This window comes from Bufo gargarizans, chromosome 3 (genome assembly GCF_014858855.1).
Source record: "Bufo gargarizans isolate SCDJY-AF-19 chromosome 3, ASM1485885v1, whole genome shotgun sequence".
Taxonomy (NCBI): domain Eukaryota; kingdom Metazoa; phylum Chordata; class Amphibia; order Anura; family Bufonidae; genus Bufo; species Bufo gargarizans.
In genome coordinates, this window is record NC_058082.1 from 16,827,584 (window position 1) to 16,841,024 (window position 13,441).

The following is a 13,441-nucleotide window of genomic DNA, read 5'->3' on the forward strand; positions in this document are numbered from 1 at the left end:
ATGACCCCGGAGGGAAGGGGGGGGGACCGAAAGGCGATGAGCCCGGGAGATGGGGAACTGACTGGCGATGAGCCCGGGGGACCGAAAGACGATCACTCCGGCACAAGAGGGGCATGGGTCTGCATTCATGATGTCAACTCTCTTTCAATTAGATGAATGTTACCCCTCAAATGCCGCGGAAAATAGTTTTATGGAAAAATAAAAAATGTTTAAATGTCTTCCATTATCTGTGCACACGACACCACCAACTATGAACTCATCACATAATGTAAACTGCACGGGACACCAGAAACAAACATCACAATCGCTGCTTTCTGTTCATCCAGCCTTCAAAAAACAGTCAGTGGTCGAAATGGCGGAAGCGGCAAAGAAAAGTGACAGTCAACCCGTGAGAATAATCCGGCGCTGACACGGCTTCACCCGCGCAAAAGAAAAACTGGTAGTGGTCTGTCGAGGGAAACAATATAAAACAGAGAAAACGTGGCAACCAAGATATGACCAGTGGTAAGGGTGGAGAGGTGACTGCTGGTGGTGGGACAGGTGGAGAAGATATGACCAGTGGTAAGGGTGGAGAGGTGACTGCTGGTGGTGGGACAGGTGGAGATGATATGACCAGTGGTACGGGTGGAGAGGTGACTGCTGGTGGTGGGACAGGTGGAGATATGACCAGTGGTACGGGTGAAGAGGTGACTGCTGGTGGTGGGACAGGTGGAGAAGATATGACCAGTGGTACGGGTGGAGAGGTGACTGCTGGTGGTGGGACAGGTGGAGATGATATGACCAGTGGTACGGGTGGAGAGGTGACTGCTGGTGGTGGGACAGGTGGAGATGATATGACCAGTGGTACGGGTGGAGAGGTGACTGCTGGTGGTGGGACAGGTGGAGAAGATATAACCAGTGGTACGGGTGGAGAGGCGACTGCTGGTGGTGGGACAGGTGGAGATGATATGACCAGTGGTACGGGTGGAGAGGTGACTGCTGGTGGTGGGACAGGTGGAGAAGATATGACCAGTGGTACGGGTGGAGAGGTGACTGCTGGTGGTGGGACAGGTGGAGAAGATATGACCAGTGGTACGGGTGGAGAGGTGACTGCTGGTGGTGGGACAGGTGGAGAGGATATGACCAGTGGTACGGGTGGAGAGGTGACTGCTGGTGGTGGGACAGGTGGAGAAGATATGACCAGTGGTAAGGGTGCAGAGGTGACTGCTGGTGGTGGGACAGGTGGAGAAGATATGACCAGTGGTACGGGTGGAGAGGTGACTGCTGGTGGTGGGACAGGTGGAGAAGATATGACCAGTGGTACGGGTGGAGAGGTGACTGCTGGTGGTGGGACAGGTGGAGAAGATATGACCAGTGGTACGGGTGCAGAGGTGACTGCTGGTGGTGGGACAGGTGGAGAAGATATGACCAGTGGTACGGGTGGAGAGGTGACTGCTGGTGGAGATGATATGACCAGTGGTACGGGTGCAGAGGTGATGACTTTCTCCCCAATAACTGAAGACAAGATTCCAGATTTTGAGACAAATTCAATAAATTTACAGACAAATCACAACAGAAAAGACTTTGGATCCATCAGATTTACATCACGTGAAACGGAGGAGTCAAGTAAAACGAGGCAGACGTGAGGTGTGGGGCCCTCCGGGGACAGTGGGGTGCCACGGGCCCTCAGTGGACAGCGGGGTGCAGATATGTCCATCTCTATAGAAGTGTCTGCACCCTCTACAGTAAAAGCAGCAGCATCACCAGGGGCCCCAATACTGAGCAGAGGCCTCCACTTCCTGTAGCAGTACTCCAGTCACACCTAGAGCTGCACCCACTATTCTGCAGGGATCTGCAACCTCCGGAGCCTCAGCTGTGTGAAACTACAACTCCCAGCATTCACACTGGTTGCAGGTTCACAGCGGGTGGAGTGGATATCTGGAGTTGCGCTCACCGTTCTGGTAGCTACTCCCATAATTTGGCTGCGCACCGGGGGGGGACACACTGCAGACACTGAACCAGCAGGGACTCCGCACAGGAACCTGTCAGAGGAAAGTCATTGGAGTATGAGACATCCTATAACTGACTGCAGCTCTGGATGGGACTGGGGGATAAAATAACAGAATGCAGCTCTGGTTGGGATTGGAGAAGAAGATATGACAGGATGCAGCTCTGGATGGGACTGGAGGATAACAGAAAGCAGCTCTGGATGGGACTGGAGGATAACAGAATGCAGCTCTGGTTGGGACTGGAGGAGAAGATCTGACAGGATGCAGATCTGGATGGGACTAGAGGATAACAGAATGCAGCTCTGGTTGGGACTGGAGGAGAAGATCTGACAGGATGCAGATCTGGATGGGACTAGAGGATAACAGAATGCAGCTCTGGTTGGGAGTGGAGGAGAGGATATGACGGGATGCAGCTGCACATCCACCCAGTGACAGCAGAGACCCTGGAGGCCTTCATGCTGCAGTGGCCGCAGTGTGGTGACCGTGTACTGCACCTCACACTGTCCTGGGGGGCGCTCCGTTACCGGCAGGGGGGGGGGGGTTAGTGTCTAATATGTCTGGGAGAACAGCACCAAGGAGACAGCAGAGCGACCCCAGGGAGTGCGCAGGAGGAACGGGGTCTTGAACCCCACGAGGTCTTCAGACGGCCTGGATCTTCAGGGTCCTGGCTCCCTTTTACGGACAGCGGTGGAGGATGGGTGATGCAGTCCGATGAAGGTCCCCCTCAGCCCTGCGTGTACTCCATGGAGGAGCTCAGGACCTCGGTGTGGACCTTCTGGTGCTTGCTGAGCTCGGACCTCCAGCGGTAGCTTTTGCCGCACTGGCTGCAGGGGTACGGCCGCTCCCCGGTGTGGGTCTTGACGTGGGTGGTGAGGTGCTGCCGCTGTACGAAGCACTTGCCGCACTGCTTACACTTGTAGGGCCGCTCGCCCGTGTGGATGCGCTTGTGGATGAGTAAGGCCGTGCGGCGGCGGAATATTTTGCCGCACTCGTTACACAAGTTCGCTTTGTCGCCGCCCTGGTGGCTCCTCTGATGCTTCAGCAGATCGGAGCTTCGTGCAAAACGTTTCTCGCACTGGTTACAGGAGAAGAGCTTCTCCCGCGGCATCCGGGGGCGCTGGTCCAGAAAGGGCACGCCCGGCCGGAAGCTGGAGGTGTGCGGCTCGTCAGCGGAGAAGTCCCGCACCTCACACACCACATCTGCACCGAGCGGGAGGTCCTCCTTACAGTCCGAGGACATCTCCAGCATCTCAGGAGGCTTCTCCAGGCTCATCTCCTTCCCGTTCTTACCGATCCAGACCTCGCCTGCAAGAAACACAAGCCTGTCAATCCCCCGAGTGTACACAGCACACAGCACAAGCTGCTGACATCGTGTCAGACTCCAGTCACATCCAGAGCTGAGGTCAGCAACGTCATGTCTAGTACTCCAGTCACATCCAGAGCTGCGGTCAGCAACGTCATGTATAGTACTCCAGTCACATCCAGAGCTGCGGTCAGTAATCTCATGTCTTATACTCCAATCACATGCAGAGCTGCTGTCAGTAACCTCATGTCTAGTACTCCAGCCACATCCAGAGCTGCGGTCAGCAACCTCATGTCTTATACTCCAGTCACATCCAGAGCTGCGGTCAGTATCCTCATGTCTTATACTCCAGTCACATCCAGAGCTGCGGTCAGTGAGGTCACGCCCCCGCGGTCGCTTACCCAGTGACATCAGGGAGTCGGCGCTCTCCTTCATCATGTTGCGGTACAGCTCCTTCTGCCATTCCTCAAGGTCCTTCCAATCCTCCGAAAAACACACAGCGACGTCATCAAAGGTCACCGGGGCCTGAAACACAGGAGGACCGCCCACACAGTGACATCACCGAGACACAGGGGGAGGGGCTACAGTCCTGTAATATAATGGGGGGGTCTATCGCAGTCCTGTAATATAATAGGGGGGGTCTATCGCAGTCCTGTAATATAATGGGGGGGGGGGGGTCTATCGCAGTCCTGTAATATAATGGGGGGTCTATCGCAGTCCTGTAATATAATAGGGGGGGGGGGTCTATCACAGTCCTGTAATATAATGGGGGGGTCTATCCCAGTCCTGTAATATAATGGGGGGTCTATCGCAGTCCTGTAATATAATGGGGGGGGTCTATCACAGTCCTGTAATATAATGGGGGGGAGGGTCTATCGCAGTCCTGTAATATAATGGGGGGGGAGGGTCTATCGCAGTCCTGTAATATAATGGGGGGGGGGGGGTCTATCGCAGTCCTGTAATATAATGGGGGGGTCTATCGCAGTCCTGTAATATAATGGGGGGGTCTATCGCAGTCCTATATTATAATGGGGGGGTCTATCGCAGTCCTGTATTATAATGGGGGGTCTATCGCAGTCCTGTAATGTAATGGGGGGGGGTCTATCGCAGTCCTGTAATATAATGGGGGGTCTATCGCAGTCCTGTAATATAATGGGGGGGGGTCTATCACAGTCCTGTAATATAATGGGGGGGGGGTCTATCACAGTCCTGTAATATAATGGGGGGGTCTATCGCAGTCCTGTAATATAATTGGGGGGGTCTATCGCAGTCCTGTAATATAATTGGGGGGGTCTATCGCAGTCCTGTAATATAATGGGGGGGTCTATCGCAGTCCTGTAATATAATGGGGGGGGGTCTATCGCAGTCCTGTAATATAATGGGGGGGTCTATCGCAGTCCTGTAATATAATAGGGGGGGGGGGTCTATCGCAGTCCTGTAATATAATAAGGGGGGGGGGGTCTATCACAGTCCTGTAATATAATGGGGGGGGGGGGTCTATCACAGTCCTGTAATATAATGGGGGGGTCTATCACAGTCCTATAATATAATAGGGGGGGTCTATCACAGTCCTGTATATAATGGGGGGGTCTATCGCAGTCCTGTAATATAATGGGGGGGTCTATCGCAGTCCTGTAATATAATGGGGGGGTCTATCGCAGTCCTGTAATATAATGGGGGGGGTCTATCGCAGTCCTGTAATATAATGGGGGGGGTCTATCGCAGTCCTGTAATTATAATGGGGGGTCTATCACAGTCCTGTAATATAATGGGGGGGTCTATCACAGTCCTGTAATATAATGGGGGGGTCTATCACAGTCCTGTAATATAATGGGGGGGTCTATCGCAGTCCTGTAATATAATGGGGGGTCTATCGCAGTCCTATATTATAATAGGGGGGGGTCTATCACAGTCCTGTAATATAATGGGGGGGGGTCTATCGCAGTCCTGTAATATAATGGGGGGGTCTATCGCAGTCCTGTAATATAATGGGGGGTCTATCGCAGTCCTGTAATATAATGGGGGGGGTCTATCGCAGTCCTGTAATATAATGGGGGGGGGTCTATCGCAGTCCTGTAATATAATGGGGGGGGTCTATCGCAGTCCTGTAATATAATGGGGGGGGGTCTATCGCAGTCCTGTAATATAATGGGGGGTCTATCGCAGTCCTGTAATATAATGGGGGGTCTATCGCAGTCCTGTAATATAATGGGGGGTCTATCGCAGTCCTGTAATATAATGGGGGGTCTATCGCAGTCCTGTAATATAATGGGGGTCTATCGCAGTCCTGTAATATAATGGGGGGGGGGTCTATCGCAGTCCTGTAATATAATGGGGGGGTCTATCGCAGTCCTGTAATATAATGGGGGGGTCTATCGCAGTCCTGTACTATAATGGGGGGGGTCTATCGCAGTCCTGTAATATAATGGGGGGTCTATCGCAGTCCTGTAATATAATGGGGGTCTATCGCAGTCCTGTAATATAATAGGGGGGGGGGGTCTATCACAGTCCTGTAATATAATGGGGGGGGGTCTATCGCAGTCCTGTAATATAATGGGGGGGTCTATCGCAGTCCTGTAATATAATGGGGGGGTCTATCGCAGTCCTGTAATATAATGGGGGGGGGTCTATCGCAGTCCTGTAATATAATGGGGGGGGTCTATCGCAGTCCTGTAATATAATGGGGGGGTCTATCGCAGTCCTGTATTATAATGGGGGGTCTATCGCAGTCCTGTAATATAATGGGGGGGGGGGGTCTATCGCAGTCCTGTAATATAATGGGGGTCTATCGCAGTCCTGTAATATAATGGGGGGGGGTCTATCGCAGTCCTGTAATATAATGGGGGGGGTCTATCGCAGTCCTGTAATATAATGGGGGGGGTCTATCGCAGTCCTGTAATATAATGGGGGGGGTCTATCCCAGTCCTGTAATATAATGGGGGGTCTATCGCAGTCCTGTAATATAATGGGGGGGGGGGTCTATCGCAGTCCTGTAATATAATGGGGGGGTCTATCACAGTCCTGTAATATAATGGGGGGGGTCTATCGCAGTCCTGTAATATAATGGGGGGTCTATCGCAGTCCTGTAATATAATGGGGGGGTCTATCGCAGTCCTGTAATATAATGGGGGGGTCTATCGCAGTCCTGTAATATAATGGGGGGGGTCTATCGCAGTCCTGTATTATAATGGGGGGGGTCTATCGCAGTCCTGTATTATAATGGGGGGGGGGGTCTATCGCAGTCCTGTAATATAATGGGGGGTCTATCGCAGTCCTGTAATATAATGGGGGGTCTATCACAGTCCTGTAATATAATGGGGGGGGGGGGTCTCTCCTGTATGATGGGGGTCCGCACCTCGTTGCTGTGGACCCTCTGGTGCTTCAGCAGCTCGGACCTCCAGCGGTAGCTCTTGCCGCACTGCGCACAGGGGAAGGGCTTCTCGCCGGTGTGGGTCTTCAGGTGGGTGGTGAGGTGCTGGCGCTGGACGAAGCTCTTGCCGCACTGGGCGCACTGGTAGGGGCGCTCCCCCGTGTGGATGCGCTCGTGGATGAGCAGCGAGGTGTTGCGCCTGAAGCACTTGCCGCACTGGTTGCAGACGTACGGCCGCTCTCCCAGGTGGCTCCTCTGGTGTCTCAGCAGATCGGAGCTCCTCAGGAAGGTCTTCTCACACTGGCCACAGGGGTGGAGTCTCTCCTGCGCACCGCGGTCCGAGCTCCCCCCCTTCTCGGCCTCCCCATTGGGTTGTCCTCTCTGCAGGTTCTGGGCACCGGTGATGGCCTTCCAGTCATCATCTGCGGGGAGAGGGAGGAGGATCAGCCAGGGACAGGCAGAACTATCAGGGGCCCCATCACTGCCTCTGGCCATCTGCCCCCCCCCCCACCGGATCATCCGGAACGTACGCAGCAGCCTCTCCGCAGCCATTTCAGAGAGGCGGGCCCCCGATGCAGGCTGGGAAGTCCCACCCCCGCTCAGAACCGCTCCTCACCTAGAAAGTTCTCATTCTCCGTCTTGCAGGCGGACTCAGCCGCGGACAGAAGACTCTACGGAAGAGAAAACCGCTATCACTGCGCCAGCAGGTACCACGTGACGCTGCCCCCCTTACAGGGGTCACCATAGGCTTCAATTCCTCACCACTGTAGAGCTCTCTGCTTGCTGTCAGTGAATGGTAGCACTGATCATTACCACTGCTCACACGCTGAACGTCCAGAACACTGTAACGAACCCTCAGCTGAGCGAGCGATGTTCTTACCTCCTCCTCCTCGTGGACCTTCTGATGCTTGGCCAGCTCGGACCTCCAGCGGAAGCCTTTGGCGCACTGGCCGCACTGGAAGGGCTTCTCGCCGGTGTGGGTCTTCAGGTGGGTGGTGAGGTGCTGGCGCTGGACGAAGCTCTTGCCGCACTGGGCACACTGGTAGGGGCGTTCCCCCGTGTGGATGCGCTCGTGGATGAGCAGGGAGGTGTGTCGGCGGAAGCTCTTGCCGCACACGTTGCAGATGTAGGAGCGCTCGTCGGTGTGCACCCGCTGGTGAGTGCGCAGCGTCCGCTTGTTCAGGAAGGTTTTGTTGCAGTCTGGGCAGGTGAGCGCCCGCTCCGCTTTCTGCGCCCGCTGCCGGAGGAGGAGGCGCGCCCGCTTCCCCAGAGCCTTGCCCCGCTCCAGGGCACACAGCGCCCCCGCTGGCGCCTCTCGTCTGTGTCGTAGCCTCCTACTGGTGGATTCTAGAAAAGAAATAGCAACGGGTCAGGAGCTGGCGGTCCGCCCTTAACCCCTGAAACGCCAGTCACGACTTCTCACCTCTCTGCCCGCCCTCAGTGCCGCCGACCGGGGTCTGAAAAACAAGTGGAGACAGGAAGTTATTCCCAGGGGCCACACCCCGAGGCTGTGACAATGGGGGCACCCGGAGGTGGGCGCCCAGGGATTTCTATTCACAGCTTCCGTGTAATGGGAGGTTCAGAAGCTTTAAATCCACAGATCTCTGCTTGCTGTCAGTGAACATTACTTGCATCCTGACTGGATACTTCAAGGCGATGCTCTGTTCACTGACAGCAAGCAGAGATCTGAAGCCCTGGGTGAGGATGATGGGGGTGGTACCTGCTCCTCCTCGTGGACCCTCTGGTGCTTCAGCAGCTCGGACCTCCAGCGGTAGCTGTTCCCGCACAGGTGGCAGGGGAAGGGCTTCTCGCCGGTGTGCGTCCGGCGGTGGGTGGTCAGGTGCTGCTGCTGCACGAAGCTCTTGCCGCACTGCAGACACTTGTAGGGGCGCTCCCCCGTGTGGATGCGCTCGTGGATGAGCAGCGCCGTGTGTCTCCGGAAACACTTGCCGCACACGTTACAGATGTAGGAGCGCTCCCCGAGGTGACTGCGCAGGTGCGCCTTCAGCGTCCGCTTGTTATAGAAGACCTTCCCGCACTCCGCGCAGGCGTGCGCCTTCTCCGCCTTAGCGTTTCGAGGACGCCGTCTGCCCGCACTCTTCTCTGTGGCCGGGGGAGTCGCGGTAGGACGATTGGAGGCGGTGCCTGGAGAGTAAACATAACCATATTGGCTGCCTGAAGGTCATGTGACCGGACCAGACCCCGTGAGTGGCGGCCATACATTCGCCCGCAGCGGTAGGTAGGATGCGATGGGCGCCGCTGCTCACCTGGCTGTGCCGCCTTTATGTCCTCACATGGATCGGAGTCTCTGTGTTCTTCTTTAATGGACGTGTCAGCAGCCTGAAAGACAAGACAGGCCGCTTATCCCGAGATCAGCGGCGACTCCACAGACTCCGCCCACATCATGGACAGACCCCACCCACAGAGGTGGGCATCTATTGTCCCCCGCACAGCACCCCTCGCCCCCTGACACCCACCTCCTCGTGGACCTTCTGATGCTTGGCCAGCTCGGACCTCCAGCGGAAGCCTTTGGCGCACTGGCCGCACTGGAAGGGCTTCTCGCCGGTGTGGGTCTTCATGTGGGTGTTGAGGTGCTGGCGCTGGACGAAGCTCTTGCCGCACTGGGTGCACTGGTAGGGGCGCTCCCCCGTGTGGATGCGCTCGTGGATGAGCAGGGAGGTGTGGCGGCGGAAGCATTTGCCGCACACGTTGCAGATGTAGGAGCGCTCGCCCAGGTGACCGCGCAGGTGCGCCTTCAGCGTCCGCTTGTTGTAGAAGAGCGTCCCGCACTCTGCGCAGGCGTGCGCCCGCTCCGAGCTGCTGCCGTTGGCGCGGTCCGGGAACTTCACTTCATCTGTGAAGACCTTCCCCTCAGCGATGTCCAGGGTCTGCCCGAGGGGCCCCTCTGCTCCGCCCAGAGGGTTACTGCACGCCGCCACCACCCCCTCCGGGCACAGAGGTAGGTTACTGGCACAGTCCACGGTCAGGCTGGGGGCCGGCTCGTCCGGGGGCTTCTCACCCATCGCCTTCTCCACCAAACCTTCACCTGCGACAACACCACAAGGGGTCAGAGGCACCGGATGCCTCGCGCCTCACACAGAGGACTCACCCAGAGAGATCAGCGTCTCACACAACGGGGCGCAGAGGACTCACCCAGAGAGATCAGCGTCACACACAACGGGGCACAAAGGACTCACCCAGCAAGATCAGCGTCTCACACAACGGGGCGCAGAGGACTCACCCAGAGAGATCAGCGTCACACACAACGGGGCGCAGAGGACTCACCCAGCAAGATCAGCATCTCACACAACGGGGCACAGAGGACTCACCCAGAGAGATCAGCGTCACACACACCGGGGCGCAGAGGACTCGCACAGAGAGATCAGCGTCTCACACACCGGGGCGCAGAGGACTCACCCAGAGAGATCAGCGTCTCACACAACGGGGCGCAGAGGACTCACCCAGAGAGAGCAGCATCACACACCGGGGCACAGAGGACTCACCCAGAGAGATCAGCGTCACACACACCGGGGCGCAGAGGACTCACCCAGAGAGATCAGCGTCTCACACAACGGGGCACAGAGGACTCACCCAGAGAGATCAGCGTCTCACACAACGGGGCGCAGAGGACTCACCCAGAGAGATCAGCGTCTCACACAACGGGGCGCAGAGGACTCACCCAGAGAGAGCAGCGTCGCACACAACGGGGCGCAGAGGACTCACCCAGAGAGAGCAGCGTCACACACCGGGGCACAGAGGACTCACCCAGCGAGATCAGCGTCACACACCGGGGCACAGAGGACTCACCCAGAGAGATCAGCGTCACACACCGGGGCACAGAGGACTCACCCAGAGAGATCAGCGTCACACACCGGGGCACAGAGGACTCACCCAGAGAGAGCAGCGTCACACACCGGGGCACAGAGGACTCACCCAGAGAGATCAGCGTCACACACCGGGGCACAGAGGACTCACCCAGCGAGATCAGCGTCACACACCGGGGCACAGAGGACTCACCCAGAGAGATCAGCGTCACACACACCGGGGCGCAGAGGACTCACCCAGCAAGATCAGCATCTCACACAACGGGGCACAGAGGACTCACCCAGAGAGATCAGCGTCACACACAACGGGGCGCAAAGGACTCACCCAAAGAGATCAGCGTCACACACACCGGGGCGCAGAGGACTCACCCAGAGAGAGCAGCGTCTCACACCGGGGCACAGAGGACTCACCCAGAGAGATCAGCGTCACACACACCGGGACGCAGAGGACTCACCCAGAGAGATCAGCGTTACACACACCGGGGAGCAGAGGACTCACCCAGAGAGATCAGCGTCACACACACCGGGGCACAGAGGACTCACCCAGCAAGATCAGCGTCTCACACCGGGGCACAGAGGACTCACACAGCGAGATCAGCGTCACACACACCGGGGCACAGAGGACTCACACAGCGAGATCAGCGTCACACACACCGGGGCACAGAGGACTCACCCAGAGAGATCAGCGTCTCACACAACGGGGCACAGAGGACTCACCCAGAGAGATCAGCGTCTCGGAGGTCTCCTTCATGACGTTCCGGTACAGCTCCTTCTGCCATTCCTCCAGCTCCATCCATTCTTCCTTAGAAAACGAGGCGGCGAGGTCATCGAAACCGGAGCTGGACTGGAGCAGAAACGGCACAAGTCACAACCAAGCTCGGAGATCGGCTGACCATGTCTGTATACAAGGGAGGAGTCTGTAGATCATTCCGTCAGGTCTGCATGTATCGGCTCAGTCAGTGCGCCTGCGCCTCGTCCGGTCGGGTCTGGATGCGCCTGCGCCTCGTCCGGTCGGGTCTGGATGCCCCTGTGGCTCGTCCCGGTCAGGTCTGCGGCTCGTCCGGTCAGGTCTGCGGCTCGTCCGGTCAGGTCTGGATGCCCCTGCGGCTCGTCTGGTCAGGTCTGGATGCCCCTGCGGCTCGTCCGGTCAGGTCTGGATGCCCCTGCGGCTCGTCCGGTCAGGTCTGGATGCCCCTGCGGCTCGTCCGGTCAGGTATGGATGCCCCTGCGGCTCGTCCGGTCAGGTCTGGATGCCCCTGCGGCTCGTCCGGTCAGGTCTGCGGCTCGTCCGGTCAGGTCTGGATGCACCTGTGGCTTGTCCGGTCAGGTCTGCGGCTCGTTCGGTCAGGTCTGCGGCTCGTTCGGTCAGGTCTGGATGCGCCTGTGGCTCGTCCGGTCGGCTCTGCGGCTCGTCCGGTCGGGTCTGGATGTGCCTGCAGCTCGGCCGGTCAGGTCTGCGGCTCGTCTGGTCAGGTCTGGATGCGCCTGTGGCTCGTCCGGTCAGGTCTGCGGCTCGTCTGGTCAGGTCTGGATGCGCCTGTGGCTCGTCCAGTCAGGTCTGCGGCTCGTTTGGTCAGGTCTGTGGGTACCTACCTTGTCGGTGTGGTTCTTCTGATGCTTCAGCAGCTCGGACCTCCAGCGGAAGCCTTTGCCGCACTCGATGCACTGGAAGGGCTTCTCGCCGGTGTGGGTGCGCAGGTGGGTGGTGAGGTGCTGGCGCTGGACGAAGCTCTTGCCGCACTGGGTGCACTGGTAGGGGCGCTCCCCCGTGTGGATCCGGCCGTGGATCAGCAGTGAGGTGTGGCGGCGGAAGTTCTTCCCGCAGATGTTGCAGGCGTACAGCCGCACGTCCGTGTGCGTCTTCTCGTGCTTCACCAGGTCGCTGCAGCGCAGGAAGCTCTTGCCGCACCGCGTGCAGTTGTAGTTGCGCTGCCCGGACGCCCGGCGCTGCCGCGGTTTCGGAGTCTTCCTGGGCAGGAAGCTGGCGTCGTAGTCCACACACGGCGGCGGGCCGTCCCCGATCTGGATCTCCTGCTCCACCGTCAGCTGCGTCCCCAAGTTATAGTCCATCAGACAGTCCACGGACTCCGCCAGCTCCGCCCCCTCCGGGGGGAAATCCGGGGCCTCCATCTTCACCAGCTCCGTCCCAATCTGCTTATCCTCCATGGTCCTGAGGGGCGGCACACAGTCCACGTTATACTCTGTTCACATCCAGAGCTGCAGCCACATATCTGTTAGTGCATCCTGCATTATACTCTGCTCACATCCAGAGCTGCAGCCACAAGTCTGTTAGTGCATTATACTCTATTCACATCCAAAGCTGCAGACACATATCTGTTAGTGCATCCTGCATTATACTCTGTTCACATCCAGAGCTGCAGACACAAGTCTGTTAGTGCATCCCGCATTATACTCTATTCACATCCAAAGCTGCAGCCACAAGTCTGTTAGTGCCTTATACTCTATTCACATCCAAAGCTGCAGACACATATCTGTTAGTGCATCCTGCATTATACTCTGTTCACATCCAGAGCTGCAGACACAAGTCTGTTAGTGCATTATACTCTGTTCACATCCAAAGCTGCAGACACATATCTGTTAGTGCATCCTGTATTATATTCTGCTCCCATCCAGAGCTGCAGCCACAAGTCTGTTAGTGCATTATACTCTATTCACATCCAAAGCTGCAGACACATATCTGTTAGTGCATCCTGCATTATACTCTGTTCACATCCAAAGCTGCAGACACATATCTATTAGTACATTCTCCATTATACTCTGTTCACATCCAGAGCTGCAGCCACAAGTCTGTTAGTGCATTATACTCTATTCACATCCAAAGCTGCAGACACATATCTGTTAGTGCATCCTGCATTATACTCTGTTCACATCCAAAGCTGCAGACACATATCTATTAGTACATTCTCCATTATACTCTGTTCACATCCAGAGCTGC

At 56.9% G+C, this 13,441-nt stretch overlaps 1 protein-coding gene across 1 annotated transcript in view; it reads right to left on the minus strand.

Moving 5' to 3' along the window:
• The window catches only part of LOC122931320, a 66,153-nt gene that overhangs the window by 33,164 nt on the left and 19,548 nt on the right, over positions 1 to 13,441 (minus strand). Inside the window, exons 11-22 of the mRNA XM_044285385.1 lie at positions 12,079 to 12,655; positions 11,203 to 11,329; positions 9,139 to 9,707; positions 8,929 to 9,001; positions 8,382 to 8,806; positions 8,085 to 8,118; positions 7,542 to 8,008; positions 7,278 to 7,332; positions 6,647 to 7,083; positions 3,693 to 3,816; positions 2,723 to 3,293; positions 1,934 to 2,021 (exon numbers count right to left, since the gene is read on the minus strand). Coding sequence (XP_044141320.1) covers positions 1,934 to 2,021; positions 2,723 to 3,293; positions 3,693 to 3,816; positions 6,647 to 7,083; positions 7,278 to 7,332; positions 7,542 to 8,008; positions 8,085 to 8,118; positions 8,382 to 8,806; positions 8,929 to 9,001; positions 9,139 to 9,707; positions 11,203 to 11,329; positions 12,079 to 12,655 — 3,547 coding nt within the window. The remainder of the gene's footprint in view (positions 1 to 1,933; positions 2,022 to 2,722; positions 3,294 to 3,692; positions 3,817 to 6,646; positions 7,084 to 7,277; positions 7,333 to 7,541; positions 8,009 to 8,084; positions 8,119 to 8,381; positions 8,807 to 8,928; positions 9,002 to 9,138; positions 9,708 to 11,202; positions 11,330 to 12,078; positions 12,656 to 13,441) is intronic.